Source organism: Ascidiella aspersa, chromosome 5, assembly GCF_963924565.1.
Source record: "Ascidiella aspersa chromosome 5, kaAscAspe10.2, whole genome shotgun sequence".
Classification (NCBI taxonomy): Eukaryota; Metazoa; Chordata; class Ascidiacea; order Phlebobranchia; family Ascidiidae; genus Ascidiella; species Ascidiella aspersa.
In genome coordinates this window covers 16,386,745-16,410,148 of record NC_139451.1, presented here as the reverse complement: position 1 = coordinate 16,410,148, position 23,404 = coordinate 16,386,745, and the positions used below count along the sequence as shown (strand labels likewise).

General features: G+C 35.5%; 2 protein-coding genes across 2 annotated transcripts in view; both read right to left on the bottom strand.

Annotated features, from left to right (window-relative positions):
* Window positions 1-13,683: 13,683 nt before the first annotated feature.
* On the bottom strand, window positions 13,684-15,745 carry LOC146145119 (uncharacterized). The gene has a single exon (XM_083389879.1). It carries the CDS (start codon window positions 15,124-15,126, stop codon window positions 13,936-13,938), a length of 1,191 nt encoding a protein of 396 aa, XP_083246005.1. The 5' UTR covers window positions 15,127-15,745; the 3' UTR covers window positions 13,684-13,935.
* Window positions 15,746-19,464: 3,719 nt separating this feature from the next.
* Window positions 19,465-23,404, bottom strand: part of LOC146145118 (uncharacterized) — a 39,202-nt gene continuing 35,262 nt past the window's right edge. The window contains exons 29-33 of the mRNA XM_083390440.1: window positions 22,078-22,167; window positions 21,790-21,882; window positions 21,075-21,158; window positions 20,681-20,755; window positions 19,465-20,265 (exon numbers count right to left, since the gene is read on the bottom strand). Coding sequence (XP_083246566.1) covers window positions 20,205-20,265; window positions 20,681-20,755; window positions 21,075-21,158; window positions 21,790-21,882; window positions 22,078-22,167 — 403 coding nt within the window. The 3' untranslated portion in view covers window positions 19,465-20,204. The remainder of the gene's footprint in view (window positions 20,266-20,680; window positions 20,756-21,074; window positions 21,159-21,789; window positions 21,883-22,077; window positions 22,168-23,404) is intronic.

Sequence of the window (23,404 nt, the reverse complement as noted above, 5' to 3'; positions counted from 1 at the left end):
ATGATACGTAAACTCATTTTTTGCGCTTCGCGCGATTAAGCAGAGATTTATTGATTATTTGCGAACAAGTTCACTTTCCAAAAGCGGGTGTTGGTTTAAGTTGTTTATGACGTAACGATATGACGTAACTTATGACGTCATCCCTGTTTATTTAACAGGTTTTGCGGCCCCTAAGGATTGTTTTCAAGCGGCAATGCGGCCCATTATGCTAAAAGGTTGGTCATCCCTGGATTAAGCCATCACTGCATTACGTAATTAACAGGAGCGAAACGCTCGGGTCAACGACACCTCTCAAACGCCTGTTTGTGACGCGCGTAAAGTTGTGTCAACGTGTGCTTGTGCGATGGTGCGTTTATATGGGATGCGGTTTGTCAGACTTTGGAACTATTTTTTGACCTTTACCTGACTGTCATGACAATTCAACGGGCCTCGCTTTCGAATCCCGCTGCCTAGTTGCACGAAATACGTGTGTTGATTCATTCCGACTCCTTATCCGTGATTTACGCAATCCGAAAATAAACTGCCAAGGAAATTAACTTTGTGAGAACACAAAGGTCCGAAACGCAAACGAAATTAAACCGTAAACATAATAATATAATATCGAAAACCTTTTTTTGTTATACCGGAACAATATGTTCATTAACAAGAGCACTTGCACAACCTTCGCGAAGTTTCTGTAGGCCTATAGGCCCTCGGGGCATTGACTCAACAAACATTCAAAACGTCTTTAACGTATGGAAATCATTAGAATCTGGAAATATATATACTTGTTTGCGATTAGGGATGTTCAAAGTAGAATATCGAATCCTTGGATTCGAATCCAGATGGGATTCGAATCCAATTCTGCCGTTTATTTCGGGTAATTGGAACCGATATAATTTAATGTTTTACCGCCGATTGTTGCGTCTAATTGTGCCAACGCGTGTGGTAAGTTGGCCTGTCGCTGCGGCGACCAATTTATAGTGCTTGCTTTAAATGTAACCTGGTAGAGCAGTGTCAGCGTTTTTTCGGGTCGACCAATTACTTCGCGTCTCGCGATAACTTGCGTCTAATAATTAAGTGTCAATCAAGCGTTATTGGGCGAGCGACTAACGTGTAATGTCAGGTGCGGAGTTCGCAATTTCCCTAAATGCGTTAAGTTGCAAAAGTAACATTACATTGTAAAACGTGCTGGCCATTCACAAAATGCGCTATAGGGTTACTTAAGGTCAACTTTAGGCCAATATTCAGAGAGGTTATGCAGTTATGCACAGCGTAATTGTCAAGTATTAATTATGTCAATAGTAACTTTATATTCTTTGCAGTACATTATTTGACTGCATAACAGATCACGTTAGTCAAAAAAGAAGCACTAAGACCCAACAATGTTTTAAAAAACAGGACTGAATTGCTAAAAAGTTCTGTGTGCAGCGACTGGCATAAATATAAGTTTTGGCAACAACCTGGACAGTTGCCATATGACAATTGTTAAGAATGTTAAACATATGGGAGATTATTTCATTATAATGTACGTACACATGTTAGCAAATTGTTTGGGCGATTTATTGCTGTGATTGTAGGCCCTGTGGGGTAGATTAAGATTAATCCCTTCCCCCAAACAAAATCGAGGTTAAATAATTTAATAAAAATATACTAGGATTCGCTATTCTGGATTCGTTATTCTAGATTCGAAACCTATTATTCTAGAATACCTTGGGATTCTACTTTGAACATCCCTATTTGCGATATATACTTACTCTGGTGCTTTAAAATCACACTAATAGTTTGGGCGTGGTAAAATCAAATTTTGCAATAAGGTATTGAAAAACAGTAGATGGGCCATCCACAACGTACGAACTCAACACGCGTGGTCGTGTATGCGGCAAAAATGAATATTCAGTATTTTGAAAGTTGATAAAAAAAGAATCTCGTTACCCAGTTACACAAAACTCATGTGTTAAATGCATGTGTGGATCTAGGATTTTCGTTTGGGGGTGGGCATGAAAGTTTTTTCAGAGATAACAAATGTTTCGTCAAAATGTAACGTATTAAAAAAGTAACCTTAAGAGCACTACATATTTTATATCCGAAATATATATTTCTGTGAATTTTAAGAAATTATTTTATGTTGTTGTTCTTTATAAACAGTCGTAGATCAACATTACATAATTTGTTTATTTTGTTGTAGTTTTAGTTTGGAGAGGTGTTTTGCGTATGAAATTATGGTTTACAGTAAAGTGGTGCGATCACCGTGCTGCTTGTTTTGTGCTTTCTTAATTTTTGTACCTGTGGAAAGACGCGTCAAGTTCGCGGCATAAAGTTCAAATTCTATAGGTGGAGAAGACAAAACACCCTAAGCAAATATTGGGCGACTTCCAAAAAAATATCTTAACGCTTTTGAATGTTAGGATTAATATGCTATTAAAAATGAAAGGTTGATTCTCTCCTGAAACAGTTAAAATGCTGAAACATTTATGATCGTTTACAACGGAGTCACTGCACTACAATGGGCGCTAGTTAAGCAAGTCAATTCAGAGATATTACAAATGTTTTTCAAAACAATAAGCATAGTCGTTTTTTAAGACTTTGTTTATGTATTAAGAAAAGCATTTTCAAATGTAAACATGAGTATACATACACCCCTCCAATTTTAAGCTTTTTAAAATAATATATGACTCAAGCTGGCTTTCTTACTAAAAATCAGACGAGAATACGCAGAAAGGGTTTTTTCTCTCCGAAAACAACCGCAAACAACGGCGTTATGAACAAAACGTGCCACAGACGCCGCACGAGGCTTGAACCTTGCTCTAGTTTGCCGAAATGTCTGACTTTTGTCCCAGTGCCACAGTAACCTCACGCCGTTTTTTTTTTGTTTTATTATGAAAATCTAATAGCACAGACTCGTGGCTTTTGCTATAAAAGAAGCGACCCTATTTGGCTGAAATCAGTTCGCGAGTGTCGTGTATTATAGAATAGAAATGTGAACGCAGCGTAAAGAAACGGCAACTGTCAACCCTAGGTTGCTAAAAAGAAACGGGTATGATCAACCCTAGTTATTTACAAACCTATTATATCAATGCTATCAAAAGTATGACAGTTCCTTAATTTAAACTGTTTGAAACAAAATGATGTTATTAACCTCCAGGGACGCCGGAGCAATTTCAGGGCAAGGGGGGGGGGCGACTTTTTTGGTAAGGGCAACATAGATGGCAGGCAAGCGTAGCTAGCCGAAATATTGGGGGGTCCTGGGGTACACCTCCGGAAAATTTTTTGCGGCCTCGCCCTCTAGATTAGCTTAAATGGTACCAAAATTTTTTTAATGATTTCCGTCGCATAATATTTAACGTTGTGAAAGCAATATATCATTTTTCATGAAAAGGGCACTTTTGCCCCTTTTATGCATTTAATTTCTAATATGCATTTATCGCACTATATGTCCAAATTGTTTTCTCGTTCTGACAGATTTGGGGTTGGTAAGAGAAGTATGGAGGAAAGGGTGCAGGAAGAGGTCCAATATTTGTGTCAAGTAATTCAAAGTTACGAGAAAAAGCCGTTTGATGTTTTGGTAGGTTTATGCGATTTAATGGGAATAATAGATTTTGTTAATGAATAGTTTTATTTGATTTATAATTACCTATACTATACTAAACGAAATGCAATTCAAAGGCATTTTTATAAACGATTACAAAAAACGAAAGTGGGCTGGTTATTTTCTGCAAGACATGTCTTTAAGGAATATATTGTCATCAATTTGGTGTTCTAACAAATTCAAAACAAGGTGTACGCTCTGTTTTTTCGATCTTTCATTTGGTATAACTTTAACTGCTTTTCGCAGAGCATTTTAACGAAAGCCGTGTCAAATAATATCTACAGCGTTATTTTTGGAAAACGTTATTCCTACAGCGATCCTGAATTCAATAAGATGATACACCACATGGGAAGAAGGTCAGTTAGTTTGCTTAAAGAATATTTATAATTCTTTGAAGAATAGCTTGTTTGGGCTACATCAGGCAATTAACCGGTTGGCTGACCTCGAGCGTATTTTAATACAATCCACTTTGTGATGCTTATAAATCAGCAAATGGGAAAGATTCTTGAGGTTGCCTAATGAGTTTTCACTATGTACACTTTTCGCTTTTAAACACAGCTAGGGGTAAACAGACATGCGGGAATACAAGTTTAACGCCTTGTTATCTGTTAATTTTCCGTTAGTGCTTTTTCTTGCTTTGTCTTTTTACCTTTTTTTGTTTTGTGTTCGAATCCTATACGTTACAGGTGTTTGGGATATGTAATTCATGTCGTTAAACAGTTAACTTACGACAACTGCACAAACAGTTTTTACTATTGTTCTAACTGTATAATGTTGCTAAAGGTCTTATTGCTTCCAGTTACACCTAAGATCGTTAATTCTTTTTGGTAAAACATAAATAAGGCTATTCGTCAACTCGTTGCTGTGCCTTTTTAAGCTTCCGTATTACCGAAAGATTGTCGCAGGAGTTCGTAACGATGTCGCCATCCTGATAGGTAAAATTACCAATCTAATGACAGACTTATTTGGTAAGAATGTTCTAAACGTATATAATTTGTTGCAGATATGCTGAAGCATATTGTTGGTGAACACAGAGAAACATTTAATAACGGCAATCATAGAGATTTTATCGACGCCTTTATTTCGAAAATCAATAAAGGGACAGAAAAAAGTTTTAATGTAAGTAAAAAAAACTATTTAGATTAAACAAAACAATAATTAATTTTTTGGCAGTTTTTAAATCACTTCGTTCGAGAGGTACAATTTTCTTCCAACTTTACAAAAGTGATGTTTATTATTTTTACAGTACCCTCAGTTAAAATGTTACGTACGGGAACTATTTGGAGCTGGAACTGAAACAACAACCAGCACTTTACGTTGGGCAATTCTGGTCTTGTTACATTATCCAGAAACTCAGAAGAAAATGTTTGCTGAGATTAATCAAACAATCGGTAGACCATTTGTAGTGATTTTAAACATCATATGCCTTTTATGCTTTCATTCCACTGTCCTTCGAAAGCTACATTATTTGTGCATCAGCAACAATGACAAATAAATTTAATTTGATGAAAACATTTCATAAATATTGCATTATATATATAAAAACTCTTTGGTCATACTATTAAAAGATGTATATTTTTCTATTTTAAATTTTTTTTATATAAATTAATTTATTTTTCTCTTTTTTGCCCTTATCGTACTATAATCTAAATGTCTGAAGCGAATGGCGACTTTCAAAAACAAAATTATACTAATATTGATTGAATCGGGCAATATGTTATATATTCTCCATGAGCAGCTGTATGCCATTTCATAAGTTCCCAAAGCGTGCTATTAAAATAATAAAAGAAATTGGATGCTAAAAGTAAATTATGTTTGTTCTGATTCTTTTCTTAGGAAAGGCTTCTGTTGCAATGTCGCACAAGCAAGACTTGTTATATACCTCAGCGTTTCTTAAGGAGCTCTACCGTTTCGGCACTCTTGCGCCACTCAGCGCTCCGCACAAAACAACACAGGACACCACTCTCGCGGGATATCGCATTGCCAAGAATACAACAGTAATTTTTTCTTGTTAATTAATGCTGAAAGCAAAAACATTTTGAGTAAGTTCGTCTGTGACCTAGTTGAAACAAAATGTTTCGAATAAATTCCATTAAAAAATGTTAATGCTAAAAACATGTTACAAATTACATTATTGAAATATAATTGAACTCAGTAGACTGGTAGTAATATAAATTTAGTTTACACATTAAAAGCATTAGTCCACAGATCCTTAATGAGAAATACAAGCATACATTGTTGTAATGACTGTGACTTGACGTGACTTTAATTAATTCTTTTGGACAAATGACTTGGCTTGAAATGATTTTTTTTTCTCAAGTATTCGTTTTATAAAACTTACCTATTTATCAGTTATTTCTCCTATTTGCAGGAGTTTACCAATTACAATAGCTTAACGTTTCGTTTTCTATTCTATTTTTTCTACAAGGACGTGATTTGAAAGTGGCCTGATTAAATTATGACTTACCTTGTACAACTGATGACTTGAACTGGGACTTGACTTGTTATTTATTTAAAAAGGCTTGAATTTAGTTATTTTACAAATGGGTTTCATTCAGAAATCGACCCCCAAATTTTAATTCGTGCTTGAATTGTTGTTGTGTTTTTCAACAAAATGTTTGCTTATAGGCCTAATAAAGATAATTTTGGTCTAGCCTACTAATGTAATAAATTACATTGGTCGAAATGGGTATGCCGAATAAAGCCGCACACTGATCTGACTTTTTTGTATAACCTGGAGATTAACGTGAAAGATGAATTGTATAGATTGTTACCGTTAACCTTCCAGCAAGAAGCTCTTTAAGGCTTGGCATACTATAACTAATAACATCAGTGTAATAATATAAACTTAATAAAAAGGCACGCTTTGGAAGACGCTTTACCGGGCTCATAGACCTCAGGGGTTCGGATCGCGTTTAGTGCCAAAACCCTCCTTTCGGTCGGGTCCGATCACAAAAAAGATGGAGAGAGCAAGCGGTTTCACTCCCCTTAATTGAACTTATACAAGCTTTTTTCGGATAAATACAAACATCGTATAAAACACAGAAAAAAGCAAAATTATGCGACAGTTTTTTATGTTTGCGGTTTTCGTTAGCTAAATGTTAGTTTGGCAATTTTATCTTAGAATATATAGCATATTAAAGTTGTTTAGTATGTTACATTTATGAATTATATTACGGTGAGTGGCTGATGGCCTAGTATAAAGGTTTTCAAAATATATAATTCTACACGGAGCAACATAATGCCACCCTGTACTTGGCGGCGCTTTTGGGGTAAAAATGTTTCCTTTAAACGGGCAAATGTACTAAAACGTAAAAAAAAACAGTTCGTGCAAAGCGCTAGCAATTTTTGCTTTTATGGTAAAATTTGCCAAAAATGTAGTTGATATGTGTTAAGAAAAAATTATTTTCAATGAATGAAAACGAAGTATTTTTCTCAGTGAGTTCTTCGCGCCCCCTGATAACCCTTTAAGTCCCCCAGTTTAAGAACCCTTGTGTTAAGTGCGTTTTAGCGGTGCCCACAATTTTAACTAAAAAGTAGAATCACCTTACACCAAAATCTCTTTACATTATGTTTTAAAGTTACAACTTTGGGCCACATTTCATCAGTGGACGGGAATACTTGGATTTCCCAATTTCATCTCTAACAAAAAACCAACTATAGTTTAAGTACATGTAGCAATCTGGTTAGCATTACTTCACAAGGGCATATTTAAATAATAACAAAATCGAAAACACGCGCGTTCGACAGTCCAAAGCACAGCCTGTCTTTATCCAGCCACAGGTTAAAATCTTTATTAACGCCGTTCTACCGCACTTAGTTAGTGTTTAGATGTCACGCTTTTGGATAAACACTTTTGGCACTATTGTATTGCTTTTTCAAGATGGATTGAATTAAACAATGCATAACGAAATGTTTTGTTTACAAACTTGATACCAGGTTTGCAAGTGTATTTCAAGGTGGAGAAATTGCCGATGTTCTTCTATTACAATTTCGAGAAGCTTCGAATTTATAAGCACAACCTAAATGTTGACCGATCTTGCCTGGTTGAGTGATGAACACTTCAACTGTTACAGGCAATACATGCATGTATACGAATTGGTAGTATCAATAAAAATGTTTTGGGCACATACTGAGTTCACATGTTGATATGTCGATGGAACAAAACAATCAATATCGAATGTGCCGTTTAAGTCTACGTAACTGTAGAAATTATCAATAATAGGGCAAATAGGAAGCAATTCGATTAAGCCATCAATGCTTTAGGTCGGGGTGGTCCAAGGCAGGGCTGAGAAGTCGGAGTCGGACTCGGAACTCGAGTAAGACCACGTAAAACTATAAGTCCCGAGTCCCGAGCCCGACATGGGCACGAAATTTGAAAATATTGCCGGCGACTGGAAATTGTAAAGGTGGAATAGCATATGGTACAATATTTATAAACCATATTCTGAGTGAATGAATTATTCGACACCCCTAAAAGTAAATTGCTGAATATCCACGTTATTTTAGTTACGTAAATTGGCGGAATACAGGCTGTAGAGTCAGGACCGGACTCGGGACTCGACAAAATCGCACATTTGACCGGAGTATGACTCGGGACCAGGATTCGGAATCGACTTAATATTTTGGGTGGAGTCGGAATCGGGTTATTTTTAATCGACTTCGCAGCCTTGGACCAGCATCGCGGGTCACGATATTTCTTGCGTATTCTTTGCGAGTCACATAAAACAAGTTACATGCGTTCCAGGGGCAAAACAACGATTTTTGTTAGGGCGGGGAATGGAATGTTTAAAGATGACACCACAAAGCTTCGTCGAAAAGCATTGTCGAAAAAAGATAAGCTCCAGAAACTTGCTAATATCGTCGAATGGTGCGCAAATAAAATCGCGTGATAATGAGACTGAGAAAAAAGGTGCGCACGAAGCGCACAAAAATGCGTAGTTGACAACTCTTTTGGTTTAGAAGAAGACTGGATTTATAAGCGTAAAATGATTTTTTAACTAGTCAATTTGGCTGAAATCGCATCATGGAAAGGTTCAGGGCGTTAGCCTTTAGTCCAGGGGTCGGAAACCTATGGCTGGCGAGCCTTATATGGCTCTTTTTGTAACGCCATATGGCTCTTTTGATGAAAAAATCTTGCTTTCAGATAAGTCTACGCTATCATTTATCAGCATGATCTGAATAAAACTGCACGCAGCACTGGCCGCTTTTCTAACTTTATTTTGCCTTTTTTATTACACATAAGTAGCAACATTTTTGGTGATTTACGCAAATTTTATTCCTATTAGTATTTCCGGGACTGTCATCCCGTTTAAAAGAATCTTTACACCCAAAAAGGCTCTTTCGACTGAATTCTGTAATTAAAGTTGTGCAAGCTCAAATAATTCTTTTTTCGCGCTTAGATGTCTTGTCTGTTAAACGAGAACAAAATTAAGGGCCGATACCAATGTTTAAACCCTTAACTGTACGCATAGTTCAACAATGCTTCGCGAGCCACGAACAATGATGTTGCGGGCTACATGTGTCCCGAGGGCCTTGGTTTGGACCACCCTGCACCAGGTTACCAATATGCGTGAAACGCTCGGGTCAACGACACCACCTTAAACACCTACTTGTGACGTGCGTAAAGTTGTGTCAAACACGTGTGCCTGTGCGATGGTGGTTTACACGGGATTAGGTTTGTCAGAGTTTGGAACTATTTTTTGACCTTTACCTGACTGACATGACAATTCAACGGGCCTCGCTTTCGAATCCCGTTGCCCAGTTGCACTTAACACACGTGTACAACGTAAAAAAATGCATTGACCATACTACTGTTCCAAAGTTTTATTAACTATATTAATTTAGCAGAAATTGTATTTCGCAGAGTGTAGGAGGATGCTAAATTGTTAGCCTATGGACATAGAAAATGTAGCCTATCAGATTTTTTTTAATATTTACAGTTTAAAGATAAGTTCTCCTGGTATATATTTGTTTGTTCAACGTTCCAGCTAACTATTCAGAAAGCCTTCATCAAGGAATGACACCACATGGTCAACAAGAAGCGAAGTAAAATGACACAAAAAAGACAAAAAGAAGATAAAAGGCGCGAAACAACGTTCAAACATTAAAAGCGATAAGAGCGACAACCTCCAGCTCAGTTGCTATCTTTCAGCACCTGTCGGAATACGGCGATGGAAACAAAACATCCGTTTTAATGTTTGTATCCGGCCGTTGGTGGATACGCCAGGATTCCCGAAACAGGCGTTTAAGGTAGTCACCTTCTTTTGCAATAACGGAGCCCCCATCAAAATTAATATCGTGTTGAAGATTGCACGCGTGCTGCGCCAAAGCTGAACTGTTTAGACTTGTGTATGACGCATTTATTATAACAACCTTAACGGCTGTTTTCACATACTAAAATATTTCGTTCACTAATAAATTTTTGTGGTTCTCTAGCTGCAATGGCTTTCAGTGGTTCTCAAACTTTTTCATTTTGTGTACAAATAAAAATAAATCGTAGAAAATTTTTATTCTTAACAAAACATTCCAAACCAATAACATGACACATATCATACTATACAACAAGAAAGTAAATAAATGTCATAATATTATGAGAAATATTATGGATAGTTTGCAGTGTGCAGCAGTTACCTTTCGGCACGCCCATAGGCGCCGAACGTGGGTGTGCAGAACGTTTTTAGATGCCCTTAATTTTTGGCAGGGCGTCGAAACGCCCTGAAAATTGACCTAGTTACACTCGCATTTAGTGTGCGAATTCCATCAAAAAATATAATAAACATACACCGTCAGTTGCATAGTTTAGGTTTACTAAAATAATGTGCGAAACTTACAGCGCGGAGAAGTGTCTTAAAACATTTTTAAATGGATTTTAACAAAGAAAGTATAGAACTTAGCAAACCGAAAATCAGTTTGTTTGTATGTAATAAAAAGATAAATATATTTCGCTATAAAGCATCTTCAGTATCTAAAAACATAACACAACATCAAGAATACGCTATAAAAACCTAAACCAACTGTTCTAGGCAAGTGGTGCACTACGCAAGCCGCAGCTGCTGCAACTAAATGACGATGCAATCAGTAAAGTGACGTAAACTGATAAGACAGATAAATGCGCGCCATGAGGTGGAAAATAAAAAAGAGAGGGCAAATAGAGAAAACTAAACAAAACAAAGTAAAACAGCAAAATAAAACATTATTTAAAACGAGGTAAAATCATTTTTTGGATGTTTATGCTAGCATTTATAAGGTTAAGCAATTTGTCCTCGCACAGGTCTAGTTGGTTTACCTCGGGTTGTTCTACAAAGGTCACCTTGAAACAATTACTTAAAGGTGGCTTGGAGGCAAAAATGTGGGCATGGTAGGAAGCATAATGTTTTAAAAGAGCAGCTTTGTCCCCGTCTTTCGACAAAGAAAAGGTTTTCCACGTCCCTCTGTGGCTATTCCATCTGGTGGTTTGTTTTCACCATTCGGATTCAGGCAGATTTTGTTATTCGAAAGAATACTTGGATTTTAACAAATCATGAAAAACAATTGTGACGTAATAAGAAAGTTCGCGTTTATCAAACCTATGCAAGTTTATCTCAGGTGAATATAACACATCGTTATTGCACAATGCACGTCTACAGCTTGTTAATGACATGTTCAAATAAATCGGAACTTACAACAAGACCTATAAAATAACACCACCTAAAGCAGAAAAATTTCTATAATATCATGCTATTAAGACCAACAAAATAATAAAGGCATATACGCAGTAATATCCACGACAAAATAAGAACTTAATCGTCTAAATAAGACATAAACCTATCGAAATAAGTCGTAAATTTAAAGAAATAAGGCCTTATTGGACAAAATAACGCATGAAACTGTAGGAAGAGGGTATTAAACGACCGGGCGTCATGGTCTGACACCGGCGATTTTGGTATCAACGTTTGAGCGCCCTAGTTTGAACGTTGTATTAAGCACCGGATTTTGGCCCTGTCTAAAATATTGGTGGGTGATGGATGGGATTAGAAAGAGTGTTATGGTTGAAATTATTAGGGAAGTTAGTGATGTACATAAGGGTGAGGTTTGGTAAAATGTTATATAGGCCTGATTCTGGCCATTTAGTTCTTATTCCGACTGGTTTAGGACTTATTTAGATTTAGAGTTAGACGTTATTACGACTATTATAGGTATTTTGGTCTTATTCCGAACTGTCTTTTATTCCGACGTTGCTCTTATTTCGTTCTTTTGGCTGGAGTGCAAATCAATGCGTAGCCTTATATCTCTAATCATACCTTCTGTTAAACTATTTTTCATGAAATACTCTTGTTGCACATAACATTTAGGCAAAGTGATTTTCGGTTTTAAAGTTTTGTGCCTATATAGAACATGTCAGTCGTTCTTAATAAAAATTCGTGGTGGTTTGTATAAGTTTTTGTTTGATCTTCCGACGCACACACTGCTGAACATTTTACTAATTTGAGAAAAAAAACAATAAAACCTATTTATTGTCTGGATCAGTGGTTCTCAAAGGGAGTCACGTAGCTCCTTTGGCAAGGAATTTTTAAATTTGAGGAGCAATTTTGTTCGATTGAGGAATTGGGGAGAAAAAATGGATAAAGAAATAAGTTAATTAATCGGGTACATATGCAATGAAAGCATATTTAGCTGTAATGTTTGGTATTGTTGAGTAAAGAGTCTATTAGGCCTGGAATATAAGTCTATGGTGGCCCATGACTGCCATCCTGTTTTTTTTTCAATTTAACAAAAAAAAACAATAATTTAAAAAAAAAAAAATTTAAAAAAAAAATGAAAAAAAAAAAATTATTAGAAAAAAAAAAAAAAAAATTATTAAAAAAAAAAATTATCAAAAAAAAAAAAAAATTATTAAAAAAAAAAATAAATAATAAAAAAAAAATTATTAAAAAAAAAAAAAAAAAAAAAATTATTGAAAATTTCGACGTGGCCCAGGACTGCCATTTTATATCACCATCGATAAGAATAAAAGACATAGCGACTTTTGTTTTTTTTTGTCATCGCTCACAACTTGTCAAGGTTTTGATAAAGCCTGATTGAAAGATCGGCCAGGTTGCTTAAGTGATGCAGCCTATAAACGTTTTGACAAAATTTGAAACTTTCGACGTTTATGAATTTTTGAAGGAATATTAATAACTTATCCCCGAATAATTGGCGGTCGAGTCATATCTCATTTTGAAGAGTAGACTCGTAGCTATCACCCTATGTAAGTCACTTAGGGCACATTTTAATTTAAGGGCCGAATATTACTGAATATTAATATTCATAAATATGAATATTTTTATGTTTTTTTTTTTTTAAAGTCTGATTGCTGGCTAAGTTAGGTTGCTTTGAGTAATGTGTAAAAATTTCTAATCGATATCTTGTTTACTCTGCCAACTTCCCTTTGGTGAATCCCACCAAAAGGCCTAAAAGACCAAGTGGCAAACCTCCCTGCGCTGGCTTGGAACTTAACAGCACACAATAGAAGGTATTCTATGATTGGCAGTGATGGTCCGACCGTAATGCGTTTTATATGGGAATGGCAGTCTTGGGCCACGTCGAAATTTTCAATAATTTTTTTTTTTTTTTTTTTTTTTTTTTTTAATAATGTTTTTTTTTTTTTGTAATAATTTTTTTTTTTTTAATAATTTTTTTTTTTTTTTTTAATTTTTTTTTTTTTTATAATAATTTTTTTTTTTTTTTTTTTGTTTATTTATTTATTTTTTTTAATAATTTTTTTTTTTTTTTTTTATTTTCATTTTTTTTAAATTATTTTTTTTTTTGTTAAATTGAAAAAAAAACAGGATGGCAGTCATGGGCCACCATATAAGTCTATTGTTTCTTCGCAGTTACGTAATAGTCTATTATTGTGTCTTCACAGTTACGGCCATTTAGGAAATATACACCAATGCAGGCATTTTTACGTAGGTATAAATTTATCCAAATTTTGTAACGAGTCTTGGCTTTTGGCGCAGATCTGCCGATTGCAGTTTTATATATTTTGTTTAATTTGTAAACTCTTTTCTTGTAGGTTTTTTTTTCGCCGGGGATTATTGAAGCAATAAATACAAAAGGTAAAATATATATATATTTTTTTTTTGGGTGGGGGGGGGATTTCTAGACAGGTCTGGATTCTTTCTAGAGTCTAGAAAGATTGGTTTTAATATAGAGTCTGTATTTGTAATAGCTAAATAGAAATAAAAAACAAACTAGGTTAAATTTTTAACCATTTACTTTACAATTTACTGAAAATCGAAAAGTGAAACATAAAAATATAATAAATAACAAGAAACTATATAATAAAATTTGTGTAAATTGTTGAATTCTGATTAATTTTTTGATCCAAGTCTCTGTGTTTTAGTTTAGGTTTCTGAAGCCGCCGAATTTTGTCTAGACGAATTCTCGGTAACTATGCGCTTTAGTTTGCTCAGGTCGATGCAAGGCGACAGTACCATTGCTTTATAGTTGTCAAACGAAAAAATCACAGAAACAACGTTGACAAAAAGACTAACATCGTATATCATAAAGGGTACATTTTTGGGGTATTTGTTGCCTACGACGAAGGAGAGCAGACCAAGTGTTATGAGATCGGAAGACATACAAATTCCACCGAAGACTATAGAGCGTCGAAGAATGTGACGAATTCTGTTCGCAGAACGGGTTTTTTTGTGAAGGCGTCGATTCGAAGTATTGTTTGATACCGATGTTCTTTGCAACCTATCTGCTTCTTGTGGCATACCATCGACATCTTTCTCGTCACGGGGTTTGGGGTGTTGATTTCGCGCAGCGCAGCTTGATTCCCCACTGCCCCCCGTAGTAGTAGCTACCCAACGCATATTGGCCATGATTTTCTGGGATATTGTCGGTTGCGTTTTGATAGTCTTGCCACTAACACCTGCTTGTTTCCTGAGCGGAGCAACAAAAAGACACAGGAGCATTACCTGGCCTGACACGAGTACAACAGCTGTCAAGACGTTCGGTAATATGCTTCCTGTGTCTTTTACTACACATCCATTATACCCAGAAGTGAAATTGTCCTCATAGGTGAATAGCACAGCAAGTCCAATTGCGGCACCAATGAGGAGACAAATGCTTGACCAGCTCAAAACAACAAGAAGTGGATTGTGCATTTTCGACATTGTTGGATGACTGTAAAGAACTCTTTGCCTTAGCCACAGCAAAAGGTAAACAGGTATCAAGGCAAGCACATACAAAATAACTGTGACATCATACAGAATGCTGCAGGTAATATCGCTTTCGGCTGGTTCATACGTTGGTACAGTAATTATCAGAATACTTGCGACTAACCGAATAACAAGAAAAGCTGCCGATAGAAAAGCGAAAGTATATACAATTCCTCCATTGAAGTCGCTACTTGATCTGCGACGAAACCTGTTGGTTTTCAGGCCATATGTAAGAAGGGCAAACACAAGCCAGAGAGTGCATGACAAAAGAAGGCTATCCACTGTCAAAGCCAACAAGAAATCCAGTTGTTCGTGTTTGTCTTTATGCGCAGTTGAGGTTGCATTGTTGGATACGGTCAAGTTAAACATTGTTATACGATATCTAAAACGTCTATGTACAGAAAGCTACATTGTATTACTAGTGGCTTATGTTGCGGCAAATACAGTGTGAATGACCTATTTTTAGTGTTTTTTCTCTTTCTCTCTCTCCTTTTTATGTAACGCTAAAGCAAACTGTCTAGTTCCTTTGCTAATAATACCTCGAAACAGCAAACAATCTAATACGGTAAGGTAAGCCAATAAATGAACTAAACCCGGGGTCGGCAACGCACCGCAGGCCGGATCCGATAATGTGAATCGTTCGGCCCGCCATCCTTTTGCAAACTATACTGCGCACGATCGAGGCCATTTCCATATTCTACGGCTTTTTCACCAACGTGAGAAAACGTTATAATCTTAGCACGAAATTGTTTTCTACACTTTTAAATTACTGTTATATAAAGTTTCTGAACTTCAGCTTATACTAAATGCTAAAACTAATTTATGTAAACTTTACCACACAACGTTAACCAAACTAGGATTCTTATAAATAATTTAATTGTTTTCATTTAACAATCACAAAGATGAACAATGCGCGTGTTACATCTGAAACAAGACATAAACCAATTTGCCTAAAGGAGCCAACAAATATATTTTAAGTCTTACAAGGCTAACCTCGCGCATTATTTTCCACTCATAAATCTACCTAGATCCCACAACGAAGGTTGTGTGAAGTCAAATAATTTATTCTACAGTTCTAATAGGTCTAATGAGGCCTAATAGGTCTAATGATTGCAACACGTCAATATTTACCGCCTTAACAGGATAGAAGCTTGGCAAAGGAAAATCTAGTGGGTGGGAGTGTGGTACGTTTCCATGAATTGCAAAAAATTGCATACGTTGTTCTGACTATTCACTTGCTTGTTCATGTGACCCATTGTTTTTTAAATGTCATTAAGGTCGATAAATAAAACAAATAAAGAGGGAATTGGCTAAAAACAGATTTGATGCAAGCTGAATACGACTTTCACTAGGAAATCTAAATTAATACGTAAAACTCGATGTTTATTAAGTAAATCAAGTGGTTCTCAACCTTTTGAAACACGGCAAACTCACAATATGTTCTCTAAGCTTTTGTCGAACCCCACCAGCTTTGTGGTTGGTTTCTTAAAATGGATTGCGCAACTAAATGCTGTATAAATACGCATCCGTTGTTTTGGCAACAGCAGCTAAATTGTATATATTTATCGTACTTCAAAAACATGCGCTAATGTGGTTAAGGTATAGGCAAATCTTTTAATTTGAAGAAGGCCGTTTAAATTATACAAGTTCTTAAATAACTTTCTCAGGAAGGGAAAATAAGCGCTGTTACATATCGAACCTTTTGGAGCACGATTCTGTATGTCCTGTCTTTTTATTTAGACCTATTTAATTTCTTTCAGATAAAAATATGAATATGCAATTGTCTTTAATCTAACTGCTTAGAGCAGGGATTTTTAATATTATTTCCATTACAGCGTTAAAATTCTTCAATTCACAACTAAAATGGTCTGTTTAGCACGAAAAAATTTAAAGCTACCCAACAAGCAAATAAAAGCTACGTGAATGCTGGCGACTTGGCGACTATGCCGGCCAATGAATCAGTCAGAAACCCGAAGAAATAGGTGCAATAAGTTAAAAAAGAATAGTATGTTTTAATGATCCGCAAAACAAAAATTGTCGTTCTTTAAACACACGTATTTTTAAAATGCTATGTAATTTGGCAGGATTTAATTTGCTGTAACATCCTGAATAAGTCACGGAAGTGCGAAGCAGGTCGTTTAGTGAGGAAAAAGTCCAGTGTTGGATTATGGATTGGTTTTTGTCTTAAAAATTACTGAAATTCGAACATAATTGTTATGTGTTTACACTTACAGTTTTACTTTGATTAGGCAAGTACTCCATATATAGTGAGTTTAAGAACAATCACGATAGGCGCCATTCGTGCTAATTAGAGGTATGACATTCGAACGGGCATATCGCGGATGTACCAGAAGACTTAGTAGATTTAATTTAACTCTTTAAAATTAGATTAGAATTAAAACTAAAGCATTTCAGTTTTTTCTACATAGATTGGAGTTAGAATTAGATCATTTTGAGTTTTCTCAAATTAAATTAGAGTTACAATTACCGAATTCTTAAAAAAAAAAACATTTGAACAGAATTATATTTGATTTTTATTTACAATCAATTCATTTAAATCGGAAAGTATTCTAATAAAAATGTGAAAGATAAATATATGTGTGCCAATTTTGATGCCTTTTAGCATAGCATATGCTTTTCAGATTGAGAAAATTACGTTCAAACCAAAAATTTTGAATTCATATGTTTTTGTTTTGATTAAGAGACTAAAAATGTCGACAAAGTACCATTTTTGGTAAAATCCGAATTAGATTAGAGCACACAAGCAATTCACAAATTGGGTTATAATAAGAATAAGCCGTAATTTGCTCTAATTCATTGACATAGAAAACTAGAATCGTCTAGTTGTCAAAAGTATGTATACCAGGTCATGCTTCTGAACCTAAGGCTTTAACTATTAGCTTGACTGTTTTAATAACGTTAATGCAAAAAACCTTCTTTAGCCTAGTTTTGCTATGATTGTGTCTCTGTTTTAAGCATTCAGCCAATTGTCACTATGCATAGGCCTACTGTGGCATGTTGCGCTTGATAGTGTGACTCAAACCACGCAAACAATTTCTATTAAATTGAAATATAACTATCGTTAATTCAACCAATATATATATTAAAACTTTCTCCCAATTTAATCAAATAATTGTTTTCGCTTTTTATCTGATTTTGCACTGCATGTTTGCACACGAGTTGCCCTCAAATCAGCCTATCTATGACAACAGTGGACAAGGCAACAAGTTGGACATTCACATGCCCCTTATGTATTTGTTCATGTCACAAAAAATGTTGCGCATTCGGCGCAACTTTTTGTTTACTAATTTACTTCTTAAAAGCCTTGTCTATCGCGCCTGACATGGTTGATCCATTCCTTAGGGACTAGACCAGGGATGACCAACCTTTGAGCAGAAAGGGCCGCATTGCCACTTTAGAAATTTCGAGGGGCCGCAAAATCTATTAAATTATAAAGAGGTGACGTCATAAAACAACTTAACTTTAAACATCCGCCCTTCTAGAGACTCGTGTGCAAATATGCAAGTAAATCTCGGCCTTACAGCGCGATGCGCGAAAAATTGAGTTTAGATGCCATGGTACGACATCTTTGGGCTGATATATTTCCTTAAAACAGTCCGCAACCACACGCATCTTGCTTAACAATGATGGGTGCACCAGAGTTTGATGGATGTTAAAATGAGACATTAGATTGGATTAAAGTCTCCGAAAAAATATAAGATTGGGCCAACATCAAATAGGTACTGCGCGTTATACACATTTTGATGGTAGTCGAAACATTTGCTTGAAGTAAAGGCTATCGGAAGTGAAAATAAGTGGTGGGCCTCACGTGAACATCAGGCGGGCTGCAATGCGGCCCGCGGTTTGTACATCCCTCGCTTAGGCGAACACATCATTTAAGTTTGTGGCGCAACCAAAAAAACGAAGAATTTACGACAAAAATACTTATCACCAGAAGGTTGGAAAGATTCTGCCAGTCTGGTAACAAACAACGTTGTAATATGTAACACCTAAGCTTCAATGCAACTTTCGTACTGCGAACTTGTCCAACCCATTGCTAACTTCTGACGTAATAATTGCCTTTCTTATATAAGGCTATTGGTTGTCGTTGCGTTACACCGTTTTATACACGGCGAAATGTTTCTTTATTTTAAGTATTGGTGCAGAAGGTTGATTTATCCTAAGAATAACTGAACTTTGAAAAATAATGTATCTATATTAGGAAGTAATCTTTACGTTTAGCTAACGACAAAACTGGATTGCATTATAGATTTAAGTTTTCCGCAAGATCCAGTGTAGGCGCACCAATAGCGTGTTTCTGTTAGGTTTTGGTGTGAATGAAACTATATGTCGAATCATCAGCCATTTTAATTGCAGTAGCGCAGTTTGCACCAGTGTGCTAAAACCTTTTAGGTTGCTCCGTATTATTATTCAACAACAAGTTTATCTAGCGGAAAACAGCTCGTTTTTTATCTTTTCACATACTGACACAATTTGCAAAAAATGGTTATATTTTTTAAATTCGGATGTAGTTTGAATATTTTGATCAAGACTTTTAGGAGGAGCTAAGTTTACGCCAAAATTTGATTATAGGGCATTACCATTACCTTAAATCACTGATTGGCATTTCATTTGCCGCTGTCGGCTGCGTCTTCGCGACGCGAGTTTAGCACCGAGGAAATCACCTCATTAACTGGTAACTAACGGGCACGGGATGCAATATAATAGAGATGCCAATAGGTCATTTTTGAGGCAATATATTTTGTAGTTACGGTAGAATTTATGCATTTTCTTTTACCGAATTCGGTGTACATACTGAACTGCAATTAAGACGTTTATATATTATTATGTTTCTCCACTTGAAAATAAGACCACCATACGTGCACTATCAGATAAAGCAGACTACGGTCTCTAAATAGTCAAGTTTAAAAAGTTGGCCATTGAATCTGTTGAACTTAGATTTAAAAAGCTGACCTTATTTTATCAAATAATACTTCCATTTCTAAACCACTTGTCTGCATTTAGAGAGCTCTGGTCCAACTTATCCCGCACAGAAAAAGGTTTACATGACTTAAACGACAAAATATTTAATCATAAGTCACGTCATAAATATCTAGATACTTTACACAAATAACTAAACCACATTAGTTGGTATCGTTTGATTTTACCATACCATGTCTAGTTATATTTTTACTCCACAATTTTACTCTTCTGTTTTTTTATTAGGTATTGCAGTTTGCCATTGTCAAAAACGTTAAGCAATGAGCCTTCACATTCCCTACCAATTTGACTGAACTGTCTGTCAATATACAATGTTTCTGCTGCAACTAACTCGGCGCTAATCGTCGAGAATGAAATATTGGTTTGAAATAACGCACAGTGCGGGTAAACAAGCCATCTTCGGAGCGAGTGACGTCGGACACTGTGCGTAAATACCAATGATGCCATCAGTCTGAATAATAGCTTGAGCGAGAATAGCGCGAGGAGCTTCGTGAACGTGACAAAGATCTGAATGACACATATTTGTTAGCAGAGTGATAAATTTACATTATACCATTTGAGTAAAATAAAAGCACTAGATAGCAGAAAAAACATTGCTCTTATATTTTTGTAGATCAAGTAATTTTTTGAACAGTATACACGTATTTTCCAGCCAGACACCGGCAAGTTAACGTAACTGGAAAACACAGGATAAAGGTTTGTCGGTTAGGCAGTTGAAAGTGGAGACACGCGGAGGTGCGTTTCCGCGAAGGCTGTTCACTCGCGTAAAAATACACATGGACGAAATGACATGGCAAGATGTTTTTTGCACATTAAAGACAACAAACGGCCTAAATGGCATTTTGACTTTTAAGGGAATGTGCTTTTTTGTGGTACATTTCGTACATATTTTACAGTAGTTATATAAAAAAAGGTTAATCACCGTCCACTGCTCCAGCTTCGCCCACTCCACGAACTTCTGCTTGTACGAGAACTAGTTTCAGAAAATTGTTTTGATCTAAAATGCAATAAAACATGACATACATACGTAGGAAAAAAACGGAAGGCTACAATAATCTTTATATTTAAATCCAGGAATATTCCTGGTTCTCATTTTTTTGTTCCAAATTTGTTCCTCAACCACCAATATTTTGTATAGATAAAAAATTGATTAGGGTTTAAACGACTTTAAAGATTTTATAAATTTGTCGCACAATTTGTTTTGAGAGCCTTACTTTAAAGTCAGTCTGTCATGTTACAAAAGCTCTGTATAAGAGTCAAAAAATCAATTACTCGTTCATGCAATACAAAACGCATTCGATGCCTATTTCACCAACCTAGAAAGTCGACGTCGAAAGTGGCGACAAGGTCGATCGAGGTCACTTCCACCCGACGACCACGACGTCGATCGGTCACGCAAGCTGTAAAATAAAACTCGGGGATTATTCAATACGAAAATGTAAATGTCATGTCTGGTCTGTCGGGACGAGAAACCCGTAAACTTAACACGATTATTTAATGTGGTTTTAATTCGGTGACACGTGTTACCATAATACAAAGAAGCGGTAACGCGGTAATAAAGTTGTTTAGTACAGGGGCGTGTCGTAATGAAAAAATTGTAATGACTACCATTGTATAATCTAGTGACAAACTAACAGTTTTTTTTCGCCTACTGCCTTTGTAGATTTTACCCGTCAAAACTGTCAAAAATACATTTAAGCGTTTTAGCTTTTGTTTTTTTTTGCTTTTGGTTGGGCTTCTGATTTCTTACTTTTTGCAAGCGTGATGGACTATTACTTAAGTTGCCTGTATAAAGTTTACTGATCAGCCAACCTAAACGAAAAGAGATTGGCACTTCGTTACGAAAAACGATTTGTTTTATATCGACCACGAAAATACAGAACATATTCGGACAAATTATAACCATACAATAAATAAGGACATGTAACCCTTATACGAAAACGCTTTCACATAATAAAACTAAATCATTCCGAAATTATTATAAAGTATTGGTAATAATTTTAATCGAAAGCTTATTGCGGTTAAACACACCTTCGCGAAGATGAAGAATGTCGTAAAACTGATCGGCTACGTCGACGGTCCGTTCGCTCATCCGATGAATAATAGGTACGAGAGTCAAACGATCTACATAAGTAGAAATACCACAATGTATTTTGTATTATTTTATGAATAAAAAAGCACATTTTTACAAAATGATACCTAATAAGTAATAACATAAAAAGGAAATAATGTATTATTGTTATACAAAAGTAACCTGCATTTTTTTTTTATAATGTTTGACATCCTATAAAATAGCATTCACCAGATGGCAAGTCATACCTACTGCTTCCACCACTGGAAGAATATGATTGATAACTTCTGTGGCGACGCAAACGACTTCGGCTCGAGTCGTACGAAGAGGAACGAGACCTACGAAAGTTAAGAACACTACAATAACTTTGAGTAATCATTTTTTTGTTTACTGTTATCAACACAGAAGCACAGAAAAAGAAAAGAATACATTTTTACATGATAAATTCATCACATATTAATGCAAATGTTAAATTCAGATAAAAAGAGGGCCAAGATGTGGTGTGGAATACAGAATCGATGTGGGTGTGCCTTTTTTCTGTATGGTTTACCTTTTTCAATCTCGTTTAGCCATAAATAGCATTTGATTTTGTATTTTTTATAATTTTTTTATTTACAGAATTTATTGTTTGTAGTTTAAACTAATTATTATAAAACTAAGGTAAGATAAAATAAATATCTTGAAAATCATAGTGAGCTTCATGTAATTCAAATAGCTAAGTATCGACAAACATTTCCGTTAATAACGGTATGTTGGGTACATTGAGTCATCCGTAGTAAAAATACCATATTTATAGCAACTTTGAGCTAAATTGGTTGCCTAAATTAAAAAAAAAGATTAAAAATGTATTTATTATAAAAAGCGTTACTCATACTTGTGAAAATTTCTAATATTAAGGCTATTGTCATCAGTGGGATGCAGCTAAGGGGTTTTACAAAATTACTCGTAAATAATCTACAATTTTTGTTAACTGATTTTGGACCTCCTAAAGCCACTAGGCTTTACAAACTAACAATTTTGCCAGGAAGGCCCTATTGCTTGGTCAATACAATTATCCTATTGAATATTGTAAAATAGGTCATCATGAAAATATGGATATACTAAGTAGGATGCCGGGTGGACCAGATATGCACTTCACAAAAGAGGAGAATACCAATACGGTATATCCCAGTAAAGCGGTCTGCATGCACTGCGCAGTTGTTTTTTTTGTCAGTGATTCCCAATCTGTGTACCTCGAGAGATTGTCAAGTGTGCCTTTTTTGTAATTTTGGAAAAGAGGGTTTTTGTATTACCAATAGGCATACACACAACATTTTAGACTTAAATATGCAATATTCATCAAAAATTACTAATTTTGAGACATTTACATATGATTAGTTGTGTGTTAAGGGCGATTGTAAAATTGCTTTATTGTTTTTTTGTTAAAAGTGTGCCGCGAGGTAGTTTAAGATTATTTTAGTGTGCCGCGAGCCAAAAAAGTTTGAAAACAATGGTGTAAGTCTTTAAGTAGGAGGGAAATTAGTGAAAAAGACGGACTGTGATTCCAAATTTTAAAGCAATATATACGTTGTAAAA

Bases quoted from the DNA above. Each gene is read 5' to 3' on its own strand.
- LOC146145119 (XM_083389879.1), bottom strand. From the start codon at position 15,126: ATGTTTAACTTGACCGTATCCAACAATGCAACCTCAACTGCGCATAAA.